The sequence below is a fragment of the Coenobita brevimanus genome, chromosome 106 (assembly GCF_032717465.1).
Source record: "Coenobita brevimanus isolate Jiangsu-jjx chromosome 106, ASM3271746v2, whole genome shotgun sequence".
Lineage (NCBI taxonomy): Eukaryota > Metazoa > Arthropoda > Malacostraca > Decapoda > Coenobitidae > Coenobita > Coenobita brevimanus.
Window position 1 is genome coordinate 4,663,922 of NC_137059.1, and position 23,353 is coordinate 4,687,274.

Below are 23,353 nucleotides of genomic sequence, written 5' to 3' on the forward strand. Positions count from 1 at the left end.
GGCACCCCCCTTCATGGGCAACCCTGAGATGCCTTTCAGACCTAAGTATTGTACTATACAGGGAAACTATCTAAGACATATTACCTAAGATAAAGTAAACCAACAAGATTATGGCTTTACGAGGTAAATCAACAAAGATATGGCTTAACTAAACCAACAAGAATATGGTTGCTCACCTTTACCCGTTATCGCTTCTTGGGGGGGCAATGTCGCGTACTCGGGGTAACCCCGGATTTGGGCCACTCTTCGCTTCACGTCTCGCTTACAAGGAGTTCAATTCGCTTACTAATAAAAAATACATGCACACACACACACAAAAAAGGTCCTCACGTACAAGGGGGATCACAAACTTGGAACTCGCGTACTGTGGGGATGTACTGTAGTTGTAATCCCAGGCTCATCTGAATGCAAACCCAGTGGACTGCAGGTTGACATTGTCCTTCTCCAATCCACTATTCTTTTATGGAGTTGGGAGGGGACTAAGGGATGTTTGTATAGCCAGGCAGCTCCACCACCCAGTCATATTAGTGCCAACACATGAAGGTGTCCCTCTCCAGTCCCACACAGTACAGTAAGCCCTCATTATGTTGCCCTTTTGAATTTTTCCCTAGTGTTCTTACATGTGCACTGATCACAAACAAATTACCCGTTCAGGTTACATTCCTACCTTTTATGCTGATAAGCCAATTTTCCCCAGCTTTCCTTACTAGCTGTATGGAAAAGTTATATTTTGAAATGTCCCTGACAGAATGAGGACTTACTGTATGATGAGAGGAATATTTAACTTGGGATTTTTTATTGGGAATTAACAAGTTTCTAAATGGTATAACTCTTCCATTTCATTGAGTCAAAGCACTGTGATTGAAAGACAAAATATGCACCTGTCTTATCTGGGATAATAGGCTTGTTAAGGTCCTCCACAACATCGGGCATCCTTTTATCACGTGTCTCAGGGAGAATGAAGGTGGCAATGCCTGCCAGCACTGACAGCCCACCAAACACTACTGATGTCATCCATGGGTACAGCGGCACCTGAGGGACACAGCCACATGCGATATATTAGTATTAGTAGAAACAGTAGTAACAGTTGTACAGTAGCAGTAGTTGCGACCCCAGGCTCATCCGAATGTGTACCAGGTGGGCTGTTGTCCTTACTCTGCATTCCACCATTGCTCTTTCGGGGATATGGAGGGAACAAAGGGATGTTTGTATAACCAGGCAGTGGAGTAGCTCAATTATAGGTGTCATCATTTGAAGGAATCCCTCTCCAGCACATGCATATTAAAAGCAATAAATGCCAAGCCCATATTACCCACTTTGGAGCACAGGAGCCCAAGACTAGGTGAAATATTAAGGGTAGGAAATTAACCTATTCCTCTTGTAGCATTTTACATGAGAGAAAAGCATCTGGGAATCAAGCCATAGTGTGTAAGCCACATGAAGTTTAGACTATACTGCTTTTATTACTAGAGCACCAGGTGTCCTATGTTAAAACAAGATGATGAGTGCTGCAATCAGAAGTGGGATCCATTAAACAAAGCACTCCTGATTTGTACTTCATGCTTTGCAGCAATATATATACTCGTTCTGGATGCCTAGTAATCTATGGTACAGTCTTTTTATTTTATTTTTTCTCCTGCATGAACTGGGCTACTTCCACAACTTGAAAACTAAGTTCTGATTGTATGAAATCCAGCAAGCCTAATTTATGATGAATAAGTCTGCTTCTTTACTAGTCACAATGACCATCCAATCTAGCCACTAGCCATCAGCTGATTTAGAGATGTTCATGAAGTTAGATAGTGCCATATGATCTTTGCTGTCTGACACTTGGATTTCATTCACTCGCTCACTCATCAAGTTAGAATAAACATGCTATAATTCACTGTCAGTTGACCATCCAGTCTAACCACAACTGGCCATCAGCTTAACTAAAAGGATTTAGACATGCTCATCAAGTTAGAACAAACATTATATTTGGTTGTGAGTCTAACTGATGTGGCCCATGCTCACATAATGACATTCATTTAAGAGTAACTTGTCATTCTTGCTGTAAACATCTGGAATAAGTGGCAAATTTGGTCACTGTTTAAACTTACATTTTTGAAGGCCTTGGCCATACATGCAGAAATAAGCCTTTTTCATCAGCTAATGGCAAAAATTATGGTGCTACTGGGTCCCAAGTCCATCCAGCACCACTCAAATACCATCAACAAATATGCTGGTCTAATTTATTATTGGTCAATGCTTGTAATGTTGCCAACCCTTAATTAGGGCCTTAGGTCTGGAGTTGGAATATTCTTTCTCCTAGGACAGTTGCCACACAAGTCTAACAAGTCCAGCCTACCCCCACAGGATATATTGTGGTAGTGTAGCAGAGATAAGTATGTGTAGCAATCTCAGCCTGGACTGACAGTAGTTGTAAGTTCTCTGCCTAAGAGTGTCCCACTATCATGGAAGCATGGTAGTAATTCCCAGAAATGATGGTAACCATACACCTCTTACCTCATTCTAAACCATTTACCATCATTTCTAAGACATAGGTGAGGTGTTAATAAGGCAAAGCAGTACAAAACCTAATGCATAATGAAATGAATGGACCTTACGTCTAATAAAAGTGGTTATCATTCAAGTCCAACACTCTTGCTTCCATTCCCTTCACTCTATCAGCAACAAACAACTTCATCTTGTTACCATGCTTTCACAGCAGTGGTGAAGTAAAGCCTTAGTTCCCACTAACTCAAATATAAAATGGCACAGCCTTTTCATGTGCATCTCCTTACACTCTTTTTTTCACTGATTTTATGGTTGTCATTTATATATTCCTTAGAGCCAGACTTTGTTTTCTTACAAATACTGTGATTAAAACATATACTGTATAATCTTTTAAGCATTAGGATGTTATCTTTTTAATGTTACTACTTTTGTTTTTTCTATGGAACGATTTTTCAAATTGGAGAGGTTATACACACCCTCATTAACCTGTTCAATATAAGAGGTTATTTCAAAGCTGAATAAAATAATATGGAGATATAAAGAACCAGATGAAAAGAGCATCATTGTAATGAAGGGATCACTGGTACTGAAAACCTGGATCGCCTGCACTGTTACAAATTCTATTGCACATATTTCTTTCTTCCCAACAGTTTGGGATGTGGTTAACTGGCTGGTTTTGGCACTTGGTTTAGCTTCCTGTCCACAGAAAACATCAGCTGTACCATGGCCAACCTCTATATGGGAAGTCGGTTAAGAGGAAGCATGGTGTCATTTGATATATAATTTAGATCTCACCAGGATGTCATTGATGAAGGGGCTGATGATGGAACCAAGGCGTGAGAAGAGAAGCCCTGTGCCAAGCCCCTGCAGCCTCACCTCCGTTGGGAAGACCTCAGATGCATACAGGAAAAACTCCACAAACACTGCACTGATACACACCCTACCCACCATAGCCAGTGTTATCCTGGCCCACTCCAGCTCTGATAATATTACAATGAGAAGTAAAGTCAGTCCTCATTTAATACTTTAGCTGCATCATACCTATTGAGCATTTTATTCAGGGTAATGTCAGACAATTAATGAGCCCAAGAGAAACTGGATGCACCAAAAATCATATAAATTCCCACCCTCAATGTTTTTGCTAAGAATTAAGAACCTCATATCCCATTCCTGGGTTGGGATCCTCAAGTATTACAGTAATCCCTCCAAGATCCGACGTACTGTAATAGAGCCCAAGCAACGTCCTGGACTTGGTCTTGTCCGGGACTTGGGGAAAATGTCCCTGGACAGGTACTTATAGACCCCAAACCAACCTAACTTTGAAAGACACCTAAATAACTCCCTACTGGACATGCACAGCACCTATTTAAGACCGTATTCACACAAATAAGAGACAGAAACCATAAAATAAACAAAAAGGAACCAGAGAATGAGAAATTAGAAGTAAGGAAAATATTTAGCAGTGTATAGGGTACTTACGACATGTCTGTGGCCATCGCGAAGATTAACCCGCCTCCTCTATGGCTTTGACAGTGGTGAAGGTGCACTTGAAGCATGTACAGTAATCCTGTGTTGCACTGCACTTAATCCTTTGCACTGTGAATTATAACTGTTTAACACTGCACATTCTGTTCTTAATTGCACCATGCCAATTGCAACATGCCAGTGTTGCGCCCTGCATTTAATCCTTTGCACTCTCAATTCTAATTTCTTTAACACTGCACAACACTGCAAATTCCCATGTGGTCTAGTGGCGAGGTATTGTAGTTTATTCACTGTCTGTTCACAAAAGCAAGCATGTGGGCAGCCATGGTGACGAGCTTGCAGTCACGACAGTAGGTAGGCGGGAAATGGGGAGGATGCAGGGGCGCTCTAGCAGACGTCACCAGAACTACGCACCAAAACACAGCTGTTCGTCACCGTGCGGCAAATTTAAAGTAGGGATGAACACAACTTTTTTTTTGGCATTTTGACTTTTTTTTTTTTTTTTTTTTTTTTTTGAGGGCCATTTTTGGTGTCCCAGACCCCAAGTCCAAAATGTCCGGGACTTGGGGTGTCCAGGTCTTGGGTGTCCGGGTCTTAAAGGGATTACTGTATTACAATTGCTTCCCTGTCATAACTCAAACTTATAGTGAGGCTGATCTGTGTTATATTTATGATGTTTATATAAATACATATTAAGTATCCAGTGCTTGTCACACAACTTATACTCAGCACAATACATACCTGCTGATATGAAAGGAAGAAGCATCAGTGAAATGCCAGTGATCAGAAAACAGAATATTGCCGGTGGCTTGCGTCCCAGCTTGAGCAGTACAGGGCCTGTAAGTGTGTATGATGGGATTTCTGCTAAGCCACCCAAGGCCATGAAGATATATGGGTCAGTGCTGAAGTTGACAGCACTAAGACTCAACCCATAGTACACTAGTGAGGCAGAGAAGAAGCAGGTGCACACCACCACTGTCATCATACACAACTGTTTTGTCCTGAAAAGAATGAAAAAATCATCATCATTATCACCATCACTTCCTGATCCTCTTTCCCACATACAGGAAAGGGTGATTTAGAACCCTGCAAGCAAGAAAAACAAAATATTAATGACCTAAAACATTGGAACCTTTTCAGACAACTGTCACTTTTATTTATGGGGGGATTTGGAAAATCAGCCTGTAAATGAAACCTTAAGAGGCAATTTTTCTTTAATTTACGGAAGACTTAATACAAGTTACCATGTGAAAGATACCTACAACTGCTTTTCTGTACCTGTAACAGCATTCCCCCAATATAGTCTAGTGGCTTAGCCCCCCATAAGGGCATGTTTGTACACTTTTGGAAACAAGCATCAAATGTGGCACATAGATAAAAATTATCATTGTGTGTGTGATAAATGGGTGCATAAGAGATGTAGTGGTATCAGAGGTAGACTGTGAGATAATGCTGATTTTATGTGTATGGCGTGCCAGGGTGAGCAGGTGGAGATCGTCAGACGTGAAAGGATTGAACTTGCTGGTGAATCTCTTGAGTGTGTGGAAGAGTTTTGTTATTTGGGAGACATGTTGTGTGCTGGAGGTGGGGCTGGAGCTAGCTCTGTGGCTAGGGTGAGAAGTGGTTGGAAGAAGTTCAGGGAGCTCTTGCCTCTCCTGACATTGAGAGGGCTCTCCCTACGTGCTAAGGGGTCTTTGTATGCAGCATGTGTTAGGAGTGTAATGCTGTATGGCAGTGAGACCTGGGCAGTGAAGGACGAAGACATTCGCCGGCTCAGACGTACAGAAATGACAATGATTAGGTGGATGTGCAGTGCGTCCCTGCGTCCAAGGCCTGGAGGGGCTGGGTTTACAAATGAAGAGTTGAGGGGTAGGATGGGACTGGAGTGTATTGGTGTTGTGATGAGGAGAGGTAGATTGAGGTGGTTTGGACATGTGGAGAGGATGGGGGATGATAATTGGGTGAGGAAGGTGAGAAGTGTTAATATTGGGGGAGGGGTTACGAGGGGTAGACCGAGAAAGATATGGGACGAGGTCATTAAGTGTGACCTTAGGGTTAAGGGACTGAACAGGGAGGCTGCAATGCAGCGTGGAGAGCCGCCATTAGGTGACCAAGGCTGACACATGCAAGCATGTTGGAGCCTTTAAAAACGAAACGAAAACGAAACGAAACGAAATGAATAATGCAGGCTATAGAAACACCTCTGCAATGCCCCCTGGTGGCAGGTGGCACCACCTACAGGCAGCAGTGGCTCATAGGCTAAACACTGTCAGCTGAGTGGTCATTACTTGTTCTGTAAATGGAATTTTATCATTCTCATTTCAGATTTCATTTCTTTGCATCATAATCAACATCAAATGCAATGCCCCTGGTGGCAGGTGGCATCACCTATAGGCAGAAAGGGCTTATAGGCTAAATAATGTCAAATAAATGACCAAAATTTGGGATCTAAATGAAATTTCCTCATTCTGATTTCAGATTTCATATCTTGGGATCATAAGAAACATGAAATGCAGCACCCCCAGGTTGAAGTTGGTGCCAACTATAGGCGCATTCAGACGCTGGATGGTGGCAGGGCCAGAATGGTCAAGGATACTGACAGAATTTGAGACAACAGTCATTCCTCCTGGGGAATTTGTCCTTTGACACCAAGAATAAACTCCAGCAGTGCAAAATGACTTTGCCAGTCAGGTACTCTCTTCTGTGTCCAGCAGTGAAGATTTGGGAAACCCATTCCTCAAAGAAAAAAATGATCTTCTTGACTTGGGTTCAAAAGACATAGTAAGTGCTTCTGTTGTTCAAACTGTCAGGAAAATAGAATCTATAGGAGAGAGACAACACACTGAATTTGTTGGGCAGAGGTTGGTGGAAGCAACAAAGCCAATATCGGATCCCGTGCCAAAGCAACAGTTAACGGTACCACTCTTAAGCAGACCTCAGGTTAAAACATCCACTTGCTCTAAGATGCAGGTAGTTGCTTTAGAAGTTGATAGCGAACTTATGTCAAGACTGTATATATCATGCCAAACAAGAGCTGTCAACCTTGACGACTTTTTCATGTATGAAAATCATCCCTATCCACCAAGTCTCCTAGATCATGGAAAGCTGCATACAGACAATAAGTCTGATCTTGTTCACTGCCTGGAAAATTTGGCTACACCCATGTCTGATTCTCCGATGGGAGATACTGTACAGTCATCTTGGATGGTGCTGTTGTAGTGCACTTACTAGAACAAAGGATGGCCAAAACATTTAGTGAGTACAGTACACTTCAACAGTCTTTCTGCTGTACACTGATAGGCGACTACCAGATACGCAATGTATTGATCTTGTTTGGGACATATATATACCCGAAAGCCCAAAAGCATCAACCAGAAGAGAGGGAAGAGAACCAGATAAAGAGTCTATGGGACATTAAAAATCCCAACTAACTGGAAGAAGTTTCTCTTGGTGGAGGAAAACATGGAAGAACTATTTGCTTTCTTGTCACATGCAGTCATGGACAGACCACAAACAGAGAAGGTGGTGGATGCTACTGATGGTGAATATGTTCTCTGCTCACACCCATATGCTGACTGTGACTACATAAGCTCATGCAGTCATGATGGGGCAGACACTTGAGTTATTGTTCATGCCTTTGATGCTGGAAGGAAAGGAATTCAAAAGATACTCATTAGAACTGCTGATACTGACATCCTTGTTCTGGCTGTTGCTTACTGTATGTGGAAACTCTTGGTCATCAGGAGTTATGGGTAAAATTTGGCACAGGAAAGATGTTTCAGTACCTTCCGGCCCATGACACTGCACATGCTCAAGGAACACCTAAAGCAACATTGTTGCCAGCATTTCACGCATTCATGGGATGCGATACGGTGTTCTCCTTTGCAGGAAGAGGCAAGAAGATGGGATGGGCTATTTGAAGAGTGCATGAGGAAGTTAATCAAGCATTTGACAATTTGTCCAAAAGCATCAGCGCAATCAATGAAGAAACTCTTGCTCTGTTGGAGAGATTTGTCATTCTCCTGTGCAATCCAACAAGCCAACCTACACACATCAATGAAGCAAGGAAGGACTTTTCATAAGAAAAGGTAAATTTCAAGCATAAAAACCTTCCTCCAACAAAAGCAGCCCTCCATGAGCATGTCAAAAGGGCAGCATACCAAGGCAGACAGGTATGGGGGCAAGCTATAGATCCACACATGTCACTGCCTGATCCAGAAGAGTGGGGTTGGTCAAGAGGTGATGATGGATGGCGGCCATACTGGTTGTCACTCCCTGAAGCATCAAAGCGATGTAGGGAACTCATAAAATGAGGATGTAAGAAAGTATGCTCCCAAGGTTGCTGTGGATATTTCCATGTCCAGTTACCATACACCACCTTATGCTCATGTATTTGCATGGATGAAACATAGACATGTAGTCTGAATGACTGGATCTGAATGTTCTTTGCAAAAAGCCAAAATGTATTTTCATGAAGACTTTATCTTCAAACACATACACTGCATTTTTATGTTTTTCCCAAGCCCTGAACACAATGTGCTCTCACTATTTAACTATATTTTCATTCATTCATTGCCAGACGCCATGTATCCCAAACAGGGTGGCCAACGGCTTAGAGTTAATTGTTTTACAGGGAGGGGCACTAATCCTCCACCAACCCCACTTGACTTTCATGCAGGATTGTGAAACTGATGTGTTTTATTCTATCTACAATATCTGTATTTTGAAGTGATACATGTCTATGGGTCAGAATGACACATATAAACTGTAAAATGTTTTGTTTCTTGTCTTGCAAAAACAGTTCAATAATCTGTCTTCCAACAAGAAAATACTTTTATATGAACCTTGCAATTAAACAGTCATGGCATAGTATGTTCAGTATACAGACCAGACAGATGGGTATGTAAAAACTGAACAGAAACTTAACAAATTAATCAGGCTGTCCTGGCCAAGATTTGATCTCTCAGGTCCACATGCTTGACATGCGTGCATGTTACCACTGAGCCAAAGAGAGAGTCCCCGCTTTGCCTTTATGCAATGCAGGCTTTTATATACCCCATTACATCACTCTTTTCTCCCCTTGGTGATTAATTTGGTGAGTTTCAAACATGCAATAACATAACATCGGAGGCCACCACTGGGGACGCTGAGGACCACACCAAACACCTCATCCCAGGGATGTAAGGACTAGGATGCCAGCTAACCAACAACATCGTTGCTCTCCAAGCCTCACCTCACATCCCACTGCTGCCACCAATGTAATAATTGAACTGAAACTTAACAAATTAATCACACTGTCCTGGCCGAGATCGATCACAGGCCCTTGCGCTTGATATGCACACGTTACCACTGAGCCAAAGAGAGGATCCCGGTTTTGCCTCAAAGCAACGTTGGCTTTTATATATCCCATTACAGATATATGTGTGGATGATGAACGGATGTCTGTGTTTTAGTGAAATATGAAGTCCAATAATGTTGCCACGTTTAGAATAATTACTTCAGCATAGTAGTTTACACAAATATGCTAACACATCAAGCAAAAAAAGAGGCTTTTTATGCCTAGAAAATATCCAATTGTTCTTATTACACATTTGCAGAAATTTTAAGCAATCAGTTAAAAAATCTAAATGATAAAAGTCTATGCAAATCAAAAATTATGGACAATTACCTGATATTTAATGATAGATGTACCCCTACAACCCAGAGGTGGCACCAACTGTCACCAGGGGGCATTGCAGAGGTGTTTCTATAGCCTGCATTATTCATAATGGTAATATCTATCTGAGTGCCAAAGTTGATGCTTGTTTCCCAAAGTGCACAAACATTCGGCTATGCCACTACATTTGAATCACTTTAGGGTTCAAGATATTCATCATCTCTCGTGTTACTGAGTCTTTGTACTTTATTATCTCTTCACGCCTATCAATTTTAGCACACATGTCACAAGGCCAACACTTTTAGCATGCATACTTATATACTTCATGATGAATATGTACCAGCACACCCATGTACAGTACAGTACTCTATCATGATCACCAATTTCCAACCCACCACTTCCACTTCCTCCTTAGACTTTGTTGAGATAGTTTTACCCTCCTGTAAACTCTTCCAGCACCATGACTGACACATATCATGGTTCCCTTCTCATGCCTCCCTCAATGCTGTCCACTTCATAATCAGCAATACCAGTCATCCTACTGGATGCATATGACTGTGGATCAAACTTTGTAAGCTGTACTTTATGACTGTTACCAAGTCTGTACCTCCTAGGTGGCAACCACAAAAGAGCTCCCCTTTAGGCAGTTCTCTGAAGACATCATCCTGTAGGAAAGATGTGATCAATATCTCAATGACCAGCAAAAGCTAAGTCCCTGACTGAAGTCAACGCCCTAGCATCTCCGACTTGGCAAACCAGTCACATTCTAGGTTGACAACTCTCATGCCAAAGTCAGCTGGTGGGCCACTTCCTCATCACCCTGAGCTGACCTAGGGCCAATGATGACACTGCCCATCTTCCACCCCACCTCTATCTCCCATTCTCTCCCATGACCTATGGGGAGCCAAGACAACAATAATCATATGTGAATGGTCATGCACATAAGTGATCTTACCTTGTCTTTTACAACAGCCTCACTTAAAGCTTTGCCATTGCACTTGACATCTCAAAGGCTTTCGATCGAGTCTGGCATAAATCTTTAATTTCCAAACTGCCCTCTTACGGTTTCTATCCTTCTATCTGTGCCTTCATTGCTATCTTCCTTTCTGGTCGTTCTATAGCCACTGTTGTAGACGGCCATCGTTCTTCTCCTAGATATATCAACAGTGGTGTTCCTCAGGGCTCTGTCCTATCACCAACTCTCTTCCTTTTATTCATCAATGACCTTCTAACCAGTACATCTAACCCTATCCACTCATACGCTGATGACTCCACCCTTCACCTTTCCATTCGGTTCCCGCAACGCCCATCTCAACAGTTACTTCAACAAACAAGGGATGAGGCTATGGCACACCTAATGTCTGACTTGGCTCGTATCTCTGACTGGAGTAAAAATAATCTTGTTGTTTTTAATGCATCTAAGACTTAGTTCTTACACCTATCAACCCGTCAAAATCTTCCACAGGTATACCCACTAATGTTTAATAATATTCAGCTTAATCCTGCATCATCCTTGAACATGCTTGGGGTTTCATTTACTCGGGACTTGTCTTGGAAAGATCATATTACATCTCTTGTAAAATCTGCTTCCAAGAGATTGGGTGTTCTAAGCCGACTCCGTTCTTTCTTTACCCCTGCACAATTGTTGACTCTATACAGGGGTTTTATCCGCCCCTGTGTGGAGTACAACTCTCATGTGTGGAGAGGCTCCCCACATACAGCTCTTCTCAATAGGGTGGAGTCAAAGGCTTTTCGTCTCATTAACTCTCCTCCTCTTACTGACTCCCTTCAACCTCTGTCTCTTCGCCGCACTGTTGCATTTTTATCTTTTTTCTATCGCTACTTTAATGGTCACTGCTCCTCTGAACTGTCTGCATGCATTCCTCCACCTCTACGACGTGCGCGTAGCACCCGTCTAGCAGCAAACTCTCATCCCTTTTCTGTCCAACTCTCTAATGCAGGAGTTAACCGTTACTCCTAGTCCTTCATTTATGCAACAGGTCAACTCTGGAACTGTCTCCCTCTGTCTTTATTTCCTGCTGCCTATGATCTCCAGTCTTTCAAACGCAGTGTGTCCAGGCATCTCAAAATGAATGGATCTTGAGTTTGGCTTTCTCTTGTACTTTGTTTTTCTCTTGCAGGGAACTGTTATTGCGGGCTCATGGCCTTTGGGTCCTTCTTCCTTGCATTAAAAAAAAAAAAAAAATCTATAAACATCATTGAAAACTCATCACACTAGTCACCAGCTAGGTGGCTTGCTAAGCAGAACAAAAGATCACAAGACTCAATTGTTCTCTTAGTCTCCACTGTCACAAAGAACCTACCTGAGACAGACAACCTGTCTCTTGATTCCCATTTCATAGACCCTGGTGCTGGAAAATGGTGCCTTTGTGCAGTGGTACAACTATGAGGAAACACCTCTGCTGTCCAGTTATACAGACATCCCTCTGCTCCTTCCTATCCCCTAGTGGGGGGATGGTGGTCTGCAGAAGGGCAACTTCAGCCTAGCCCACTAGGTTCATATTCAGATAAACCTGAACCTAAGATTACTGCCCCTATACTATTGTACTGCTACTGCTACAGCTACAGACCGTGCCACTGACAGGCCTTCCAGTCACAGCCACTTCATCACTCCATCCCTCCATCACAGGCTGGGTAGAAATATGGCTTCAGAACTGCCACCCATCTACTGCAGTAAGTGCTCCATTCCTCAGTTCCTTGCTTAGGCAATTTGTTGTGGACCACAGGAAATGGGTCACTTCAACTGGTTATTCTCAAGAGATCTTTTATTTAGGTCATGTTGAATGACTGACTGCTGCTGTGAAACTGATGCATGAAATGAATATGCGTCTTCTTGTGCAGTGGCTGCACTACAGTGAGAGCATAGCGAACTATTTGTGAGCTGTACTTTGTGTTGGTGCTGTACCAGGCAAGGGAGATAACAGCATCATAGTCTGGCTAGGTGTACTTGTGTCTCTTTGGGTAAGCCATTCTCTGAGGGGTGTATGTCTGGTGGTGGAGACCCTTCTTTGCAATACTTGTGTGTAGGAGCTGCATAGCATGGGCCAAGTGGCTTACTGCAGTAATCCTCTCTTTTTCTAAAGCATGAAAAATGCAGTGGAGCGCTAGCCCTATTTAAAGGACTAGTGCTCCACTGGAAACTTACATGGCGGTATATTTTATGTGTTGAGAGGAGGGCTCAGTCAGCTGGTGTGAACATGGTTGTCACATCTGGAGTTGGAAATGCATAAATGATGCAAGGTAAATACTGATAACACTCAATCAGCCATCCCCACAACATGAGAAATCACCCACCGGAGTGGAAGTGGAATGTTGTATGTGGACCATTTTATGGAGTTTTTTTGACATTGGATGTTCCAATTTGTGAGTTTGTACTGCACTGACCTCTTAAACCTTGTGATGCCCATGTAGTTTAGTCTTCCAGGTAACAGGCAGTTTAAGTCTGCTCAGGAAAGGTTATTGTAATGAAGGGATTTATTATGGATATTTCTAAATCCTCTAGCATCAAAAGTCTCTCTACACCTAAATTATCTGAAGATACAATCACGAGCAAAAACTCATTGAAACTTCTCTGCTGACCATGGCAGAGGATGGTGTTACAAGACCTATTTTTAAGTGACAGTAGTATGAAGTACAAGGAATTATAATTCAATTAATTAAGAAAGCACAATATAAATCAAGGCATTAAATAAGAAAGCGCAATAATTTACAGCATTAAATATGAGGGCACAATATAATTCAAGGCATTAAATATGATAGCACAGTATAATTCAAGGCATTAAATACGAAGGCACAGTATAATTCAAGGCATTAAATACGAAGGCACAGTATAATTCAAGGCATTAAATACGAAGGCACAGTATAATGCAAGAATGCCTTGGTTTAATCATGCTTGTTCTAATCCTGTCCGCAACAAGGAGAAGGCCTATAAAAGATATCGAAGCCAACCCACCCCTGAATCACATCTTTTATACGTTTTTGCCCGGAATCATGCTAAGGCCGTTCTTCGCTCTGCTAAAAATAATTTCATCCATACTAAATACTCTCAACTCTCCAACGTGAATTCTTCCCGCTCCTTCTGGCACCTTGCCAAAAACCTTTCTAACAACTTTACCTCATCATGCTTCCCTCCTCCTTTCTACTCTGATGGCTCTGTAGCTATTTTTTCTACTGATAAAGCAGATCTCTTCACTCAGACTTTCTCCTCCAATTCCACCATAGACGATTCTGGTGCTGTTCCTCCATCACTTCCCCCCTCTGACTTTCTCATGGCTGACATTAAAATTTTTTCAGCTGATTTATTTTCTGCCATTGCAGGCCTCAATATTAACAAGGCATATGGGCCTGATGGAGTCCCTTCTGTTGTTCTCACGAACTGTGCTGCTGTGCTTGCACCTTGCCTGAGCAAACTCTTTCGCCTTTGTCTATCAACTTTTACCTTTCCTTCTTGCTAGCAATTTGCTCTCATTCAGCCAGTCCCAAAGAAGAGTGACCATTCCCAACCCTCTAACTATCGTCCAATTGCTTTAACATCCAGTATCTCAAAACTTTTCGAGTCAATTCTTAATAGAAAAATTTTAAAGCATCTTTCCTATCACAACCTTCTTTCTGATTGTCAGTATGGGTTCTGTCAGGGATGCTCCACTGGTGATCTTCTTACCTACCTTTCAGACTCCTGGCCATCCTCCTTTCGGGACTTTGGCGAAAGCTTTGCCATTGCACTTGACATGTCAAAGGCTTTCGATTGAGTCTGGCATAAATCTTTAATTTCCAAACTGCCCTCTTACAGTTTCTATCCTTCTATCTGTGCCTTCATCTAACGGTTTCTATCCTTCTATCTGTGCCTTCATCTAACGGTTTCTATCCTTCTATCTGTGCCTTCATCTAACGGTTTCTATCCTTCTATCTGTGCCTTCATCTAACGGTTTCTATCCTTCTATCTGTGCCTTCATCTAACGGTTTCTATCCTTCTATCTGTGCCTTCATCTAACGGTTTCTATCCTTCTATCTGTGCCTTCATCTAACGGTTTCTATCCTTCTATCTGTGCCTTCATCTAACGGTTTCTATCCTTCTATCTGTGCCTTCATCTAACGGTTTCTATCCTTCTATCTGTGCCTTCATCTAACGGTTTCTATCCTTCTATCTGTGCCTTCATCTCTAGCTTCCTTTCTGGTCGTTCTATAGCCACTGCTGTAGACGGCCATCGTTCTTCTCCTAGATCTATCAACAGTGGTGTTCCTCATGGCTCTGTCCTATCACCAACTCTCTTCCTTTTATTCATCAGTGACCTTCTAAGCTGTACATCTAACCCTATCTACTCATACGCTGATGACTCCACCCTTCACCTTTCCATTTGGTTCCCGCAACGCCCATCTCAGCAGTTACTTCAACAAACAAGGGATGAGGTTATGGCACACCAAATGTCTGACTTGGCTCGTATCTCTGACTGGGGTAAAAATAATCTTGTTTTCATTGCATCAAAGACTCAGTTCTTACACCTATCAACCTAACAAAATCTTCCGCAGGTGTACCCACTGATGTTTAATAATATTCAGCTTAATCCTGCATCATCCTTGAACATGCTTGGGGTTTCATTTACTTGGGACTTGTCTTGGAAAGATCATACTACATCCATCCACCCTTCCATCATCCAATCCTACTTTGCCCCATGAGGAGCATAGGAGCCTGGGGCTAGGCAGTTGGTCCTGACATTTAAGATGAGAGTGACCAACCTGACTCATCCCTGAGTGGCATTACGTGAGCAATAAGGCCCAACCATCCCATGGATATAAACCTTCACCGGCTCAATCCGATTGGAGCACAATAATTACCCACTAAACCACCAGGCACCAAAATTTGGTTATATGGTTACCACCCAGCATAGTAAATGGTTTCCTGGTGTACAGGAAACCATGTGGCTTGTCACTCAGTGTAGAGTCACCCACAGGCAGCAGGAAGAGGAAAGAATGAAGGAATGAAAGACAGAAGAGGGAGTGTAAAGTCACCCGTAGGCAGAAGGACGAGGAAAGAATGAAGGAAAGAAAGACAGAAGAAGATGGAAGGAAAGATGGATGGAGGAGAGGACAGGGCAGACACCCGAGAGCAGCACTACATCGAGTGAGTGGATGGTGAGTGCCCCCACCTACCACAATCATATTACATCTCTTGTAAAATCTGCTTCCAAGAGATTAAGTGTGCTAAGCCAACTCCTTTTCCTTCTTTACCCCTGCACAAATGTTGACTCTATACATAGGTTTTATCCGCCCCTGTGTGGAGTACAACTCTCATGTGTGAGAAGGTTCCCCACATACAGCTCTTCTCAATAGGGTGGAGTCAAAGGCTTTTCATCTCATTAACTCTCTTCCTCTTACTGACTCCCTTCAACGTCTGTCTCTTCGTCGCACTGTTGCATCTTTATCTCTTTTCTATCGTTATTTCAATGGTCACAGCTCCTCTGCACTGTCTGCATGTATTCCTCCACCTCTACGACGGGCGTGTAGCACCTGTCTAGCAGCAAACTCTCATCTCTTTTCTGTCCAGCTCTCTAATGCAAGAGTTAACCATTACTCTCAGTCCTTCTTTTATGCAACAGGTCAACTTTGGAACTGTCTCCCTCTGTCCATATTTCCCGCTTCCTATGATCTCCAGTCTTTCAAACGCAGTGTGTCCAGGCATCCCGAAATGATCAGATCATGAATTTGGCTCTCTCTTGTATTTTGTTTTTCTCTTGGAGGGAACAGTTATTGCAGGCTCATGGCCTTTAGTTCCTTCTTCCTCACATTAAAAAAAAAAAAAAAATCAAGGCATTAAATAAGAAGACAGCATAATTCAAGGCATTAAATAAGAAGGCACAATATAATTCAAGGCATTAAATAAGAAAGCATAATATAATTCATGGCATTAAATAATAGAGCAGTCAATGCATTAAAAATGAAAGCAGTGTATGATTCAAAGCATTAATAAGAAAACAAAGTACTGTATAAGCTAACCTGAACAGGACCACAAGGTCCAGTGCCTGTTTATACATCCAGTCCCAAGCTGTGTTGTATTTCTTGGCTTCTTCTTTACTCTGAGGAAAGGTTTGGTTGGGTCAGATGATGAGTTTACAAAGCACATCATAACACCATTAGTACTCCACAGTTTTACATAGCCCTTCTTAGCTCTGTTTTACACAGCACATCCTAACACCACCAGTAGGACACAGTTTTAAATAGCACATCCTAACACTGTTTTACAAAGCACATCTTAACACCACTAGTAGGACAGTTTTACACAGTGCATTCTAACACCAGCAGCATAGCACATTCTGACTGATTCTCTCTCTCTCTCACTCTCTCATTAGATGAGACTAAAACCTGTGTAAGTGTTACTGTGACTGAAACATGCTGATGGTATGGTTTTTGACTCCAATTCTTTAATAAGAGTTTACAGATAAAAAATAAACCCGGTGTAATTACTGCAAATGTCACTACAGGCAAGATATTCTGATAATTTGCTTTTTTACTCTAATTTTTTATAATAATGTTGTAGTTAAGACTGAAACTTGTGCAATAAAATGTCACAATTACTGTGATACATTGATGGTCCAACAGTCTGAACACTTGCTACCCATGACCACAACTCAATATTTAATTCTTGGTCATGAAAGGTATTTAAATGAGTGCGATAATATATACTCATTCGTGGGTGTGGGTGAGTTAATATGAACAGTTTTAAAACTATATGCATTCCAAACTTCCAGACTACTGTATACATACTGTATATAAGAGCACTGAAACTGAAAACACACTGGTATGGGATTCAAGTACCAGTCACTGAGGAAAACCATGAAAAAATGGTAGTACAAAACACCAGCCAGGAAGTGAAAAGGTCCTTGGCTTAAAGTAAGGACTATTTGTAAACAGAACTGACAATATGGAAAGTTTATCAAATCACCAGCATATACTGTACTGTTCTATAAAGTGAGAAGTGTGAACATCAGGGGCAGGGTTGCATGAGGCCAACTTAAAAAGGCCTGCGATGAGGTAACAGAGTGTGACCTCAGGGATGAGACTGATCAAGGAGGCTGCCAGAGATTGAGCAGTGTGGCGACCCGCCATTAGGTTACCAAGGCGAACACATGCAAGCATGTTGGAGCCATTATAAGTGAATCGATAGTGTTACCTGTTTCTGGAGTCGGCCCATGATGTGTTGGAGTGTTGCACGGGATGGTGCCTCAACCTTCTGCCATCTTGCTGCTTTGTCCACCACCTTTTGGGCCTTCTCCAATTCACCGCGCACCAGCAGCCACCGTGGTGACTCATCTATCACCCTTCATGGTTGAGGTAATACAGTTAAAGTCATATTTAAAAACTGCAGCTCAAGTGCAAAAGTATTACAGTAAAAGCCATGTTTTAAAACTGTAGGTACAAAAGTAATACAGTAAGAACCATATTGTATTTGAAAACTGTATATATGTGAAAAAAAAAAAAAAAAAAAAATCAAGCTCATGATGTCTGATGGTCATTTGTGGAACACCTGTGACTGTTAGTTGTGATAAGTCTGCATTTGACAGGCATATTTTACCAACATCACATGCTTCAGAAATTATCTCACACACACACAAGAGAGAGAGAGAGAGAGAGAGAGAGAGAGAGAGAGAGACAGAGAGACAGACAGACAGACAGAGACAGAAAGAGAGACAGACAGACAGACAGACAGAGACAAAGACAGACAGACAGACAGACAAACAGACAGACAGACAGAGCTTGACAGAACACACGACAGACATTGCTTAGAGATTAAACATGAATGTATCAGCAATAAGAACTGTGAGGAAAAATAAAGAGGGCATCCTACAAGCCTTATAGCTGACTGGTGGTGAGGAAAGTAGCATATGGCAGACGGTGGTGAATAAAGTGTTGTTATTATTTAAAAAAAAAAAAAAAAAAAAAAAAAAAAAAATGCATTTAACTGTTTACCCTCAATATAAAAGACTAAATGGATGAGGCTGACAATATACCCAATGCTTCAATACATCCAGTGTTTGGTGGGGGACGATATAATGAACCCAAGTTTAGTAGGGGATATAATGTATCCATCCAACCATCATCCAATCCGATGCCACCCCACAAGGAGTGCAGGAGCCCAGAGCTAGGCAAGTCGGTCCTGACATTTAAGATGAGAGTGAATTTAAGATCAAAGTGATGTACCGTACTATATTTTGGTCGACAGATGCCCAACAGAAGGACAAGTGCTCGCGGTACTGTATTTTGATATTCTATGGGTTTATACTGTACTTTCATATTGTAAATATTAAATATTTATGTCAGAACCAACTTGCCTAGCCTTGGGCTCCTACGCTTCTCATGGGGCAACACTGGAATGGATGATGGATGGATGGAGTCAATCAGTGATATACTTCAGCACACACACACACATACACACACACACACACACACACACACACACACACACACACACACACACACAGAGGGATTCAATCTAGGCGGATGTGTGACACCGGCGCTCTGTATCAAATCATCACGGCCAGTGGCATTACCTAAATAGTATCTTTGTATGAGTCAAGCTCAGTACCAGGTTAGACTAAATGATTGTTCATTATTAAAAGGAAAAAAAAAAAAAAGTTTAAACAAGACTTGTACAAACAGGAAATAGAACCAAGACGAGAATACGCTGAGTCATCCCTGAGGTTTGTTTAGACTACAACAACACGGAGTTTGTAAGTACATGCTTTGCACTTTAAGTATTGCAAAATGGATACATACTTCAGTAAAACAAATTTGGAAAAGAAAAGGGATAAAGGTAAAAAGCAAAATGATGATTTCTACCAAGAACTGGTTGAAGTAGAGACCCACAATAGACTGGTTGAACGTGTAAACAAACTAGAAATGGCTTTTTTTTTTTTTCATTCATTGCCAGACGCCATGTATCCCAAACGGGGTGGCCAAGGGCTTAGAGTTAATTGTTTTACAGGGAGGGGCACTAATCCTCCACCAACCCCACTTGACACGTAGGGATGCCAACAGCATCTGGTGTTCCCAGGTGGTCACCCATCCAAGTACTAACCAGACCCAACGTTGCTTAACTTCGCTGATCGGACGGGAAGTGGTGTACTCAACGTGGTATGGCCGTTGGCTTTCAAAAATGAAATTGATGAAATAAAGAAGCAGATGCACTTGCAAAAGGAAGAAATAGAAAAACTAGGAAGGGAGGCCAATAAGAAAGACACAACCATCAGTGAACTAACAGTGGAATTCAGTACACTTAGGAAGAAAATGAGTGAAATGGCAAGTACAGTAGTCAATCACGACAGTGTTATGGAAGAGTTAAAAAATGACACAGAGACAATTAGGCAAGTTAGCAGTCTTATTGACCAGAGCAGTGATATTGGGGAGAAGATAACACAAGTGAAAGAAGCAGTGCAAAGCTACAAAAATGATGTAGAAACCACGTTTGCTGAAATGGTGAAAGTAAAGAAAGACTTAGAAACAAGGGTGGAGGAAAAAAGCATTAAACAGGAGGTGAAAAGAATAATCCAAAACAATCCAAAGTTAGTCAGAGATTCAGTAGAGATAAACAAATCAATTGTAATCACTGGTATAGAAGAGGAAGAAGTTAAAAAACAAGATCACAAGAGACAAAAAGGAGATGGCAAATGTAATGAGCTTACTGAAACAAGTATCAGAGGAAATCTGTAGTAAAGACATAGAGGAACATAAAAGGTTAGGGAAATACGAGAAAAGCAAGACAAGACCTCTAAAGGTGACTTTCCAGAGTGTAAACACTGTGGAAGAGATACTAAAAAATGCAAAGAATCTTAAGGAAAAAGAGGAGTTCAAAAATGTATGGATAAAAAGATGCCTAACACAGGAACTGGAATTACTGAAAGAGAAAAGGGAGGAAGCAAAAACAAAAAATGAGGGAAGATCAGAAGAGGAGAAGAAGAAATTTTTTTACAAAGTAATAGGATTGCAGGTACGAAAGTGGTACACAAACAGGATGGAAGAAAAAGGAGGAAGGTAGTAGAACCATGTCATGACAAGTATATAAACAAGATGATAAAGTTGATGTATTCAAATGTGGATGGAATGGTATCTAAATTACTAGAGATGAATGATTATGTCAGAGAAAATGAACCACAAATAATATGCCTAACTGAAACAAAATTAATACCTAGGATATCAAATGACATACTAAACTTAGAGGAATACAATATATGGAGAAGAGACAGATATTTAAAAAAAGGGGGAGGAATTATAATATTAACTAAGAAAAATCTAAAAGTCAAGGAAATAAAACTAGATATACCATCACAAGTAGAACTGATTGCAGTAGAGATCGACACATCTGAAGATAAAGTAATTGTAGCCAATTTGTACATGCCACCCAGATCAAACACATGGGAAAGAGACGAATATGAGGACCTGGCAGAGAGTACAATTCAGAGTGTAAGATCATTGCTACATAAAATGGAAGAGAAATCAGAAAGAATTATACTAACTGGGGACTTCAATACAAATATAAATTGGAATACTCTAGATATAAATAGCCAAGAAAGCTGTTGGGACCAAAAGCTCCTGGATCTCGTACAAGAGTTTTTCTTAACGCAACGTGTGAGGGAAACCACCAGAAAAAGAGGACTTGATGTACCTTCAGTGCTAGATCTAATATTTACAAGGCAAGAAAATGATATTGACAGTTTAATATATCACCCTCCACTCTGCAAAAGCGATCATGCAGTACTAAATTATAACTTCAGGATAGCATATGACATAGTAAACAGCAATGACAGTTACAAAAAGAGCCTAAACTATAAAAAGGGAAATTATCAAGACCTAAAGAAGTATTTCTTAGAAATTGATTGGGAAAATGAGCTTAGAGGACAAGATTTAAATGCTGTATATAAAAAAATTTGTGAATTTTATGAAATAGGAGTCCAGAAGTACATCCCACAGCACAAAGAAGCAGATAAGAAAATACAGAAATGGATCAATACAGAATGTAAAAAATCAAAAGAAAGAAGAGATTTGTTGTGGAATAGATACAGAAGACACAATAGTGAAAGGGCGTATAATAATTACAAACAGGCAAGAAACGACTATACAAGAATAAGGAGGGAAGCCCAAAAACAGTTTGAGGAGGATATAATAAATAAAAGTAGTGATCAACCAAAGCTGTTTTACAGCTATATCAGAAGCAAAACTAAAGTAAAAGATATAATACAATCCATTACGGACAAGGGAATCACTTATACACAAGAGAAAGATATTTGTGAAGCACTAAATAAGAATTTCCAATTAGTTTTTACAGAAGAAAAAAATTTTGAGAAGGACTATGTGGAACATGCATGTCCACACATACTACCAGATATACAAATAGCAGAAAAAGTAATACAGGAGGAGTTAAGTAGATTAGACAGAGGAAAAGCAAGTGGTCCTGATGAAATTTCATGTTGGGTATTACGAGAATGTGCAAAGGAGTTAAGTAAACCATTATTTTTAATTTTCAAGAAATCCTTGAGTCAAGGTAAACTACCTGATATTTGGAAAAAAGCAAATATTGTCCCCTTATTCAAGAAAGGAAATAGACAAAATCCACTCAACTACTGACCAGTATCACTGACCAGTGTTGTAAGCAAGGTATTAGAAAAACTTATAAGAAAAGCTTGGGTAAATCATCTAGAAGAACACAGTATGATAACAGAAAGACAGTTTGGTTTCAGAAAAGGAAAATCATGTATTACTAATCTGTTGAGATACTATGACAGAGTAACAAACACAATACAGGAAAGGGAAGGATGGGTGGACAGTATCTATTTAGATTTCAAGAAAGCTTTTGACACAGTACCACACCAAAGACTTTTATGGAAACTGTACCATCAAGGAGGAATTCGAGGCAAACTGTTTTGTTGGATGCAAGACTTTCTCATAAAAAGAGAAATGAGGACAGTACTAACAGGAAACTACTCATCATGGAAAGAAGTGACTAGTGGAGTACCACAGGGTTCAGTGCTGGCACCAATCATGTTTTTAGTGTATATAAATGATATAAACAGTAACACTGGAAATGAGAGCTATCTGAATATGTTTGCAGATGATGCAAAAATACAAAGGAGAATTACTAACACAGACTCTTGTAAAGAGCTACAAGAAGAATTAAATAAACTTCATGAATGGAGTAATACATGGCAAATGGAATTCAATGTGGACAAGTGTCATGTAATCAAGTTTGGTAAAAGTGGAAAAAGACCTGATTGGGATTATAAGTTAGGAAATAAAACCCTATACACATCAGAAAGAGAGAAAGATCTAGGTGTGATTATCAATAACAGACTATCTCCGGCTGACCACATCAGCGAGAAGGTACGGAACATGTATACACTGCTTGCAAATATGAGAATAGCATTCACATACATAAATGAAGACATGCTAAGAAGGATAATAACATCATTCATTAGACCAACCCTGGAATATGCATCAGTAGTCTGGAGTCCTCATCTCAAAAAGCACATAGACAAGATTGAAAAAGTTCAAAGGGCCGCTACAAGATGGATACCAAGCTTAAGGGACCTAAGCTACGAAGAAAGACTAAATAAACTGAATCTACCAACACTACAGGAGAGAAGGAAAAGAGGTGACATGATAATGCTATATAAATGCATATCAGGAAAGGAGAAAATAGACATAAATGAT

At 40.9% G+C, this 23,353-nt stretch overlaps 1 protein-coding gene and 1 non-coding gene across 2 annotated transcripts in view; both read right to left on the reverse strand.

Annotated features, from left to right (window-relative positions):
- Positions 1 to 23,353, reverse strand: part of LOC145416497 (organic cation transporter protein-like) — a 76,479-nt gene that overhangs the window by 581 nt on the left and 52,545 nt on the right. The window contains exons 8-12 of the mRNA XM_080285454.1: positions 17,823 to 17,970; positions 16,649 to 16,728; positions 4,723 to 4,982; positions 3,292 to 3,476; positions 882 to 1,032 (exon numbers count right to left, since the gene is read on the reverse strand). Coding sequence (XP_080141580.1) covers positions 882 to 1,032; positions 3,292 to 3,476; positions 4,723 to 4,982; positions 16,649 to 16,728; positions 17,823 to 17,970 — 824 coding nt within the window. The remainder of the gene's footprint in view (positions 1 to 881; positions 1,033 to 3,291; positions 3,477 to 4,722; positions 4,983 to 16,648; positions 16,729 to 17,822; positions 17,971 to 23,353) is intronic.
- On the reverse strand, positions 19,679 to 19,797 carry LOC145416587 (5S ribosomal RNA). The gene has a single exon (XR_013900305.1). It is a non-coding gene; the product is annotated as a 5S ribosomal RNA (ribosomal RNA).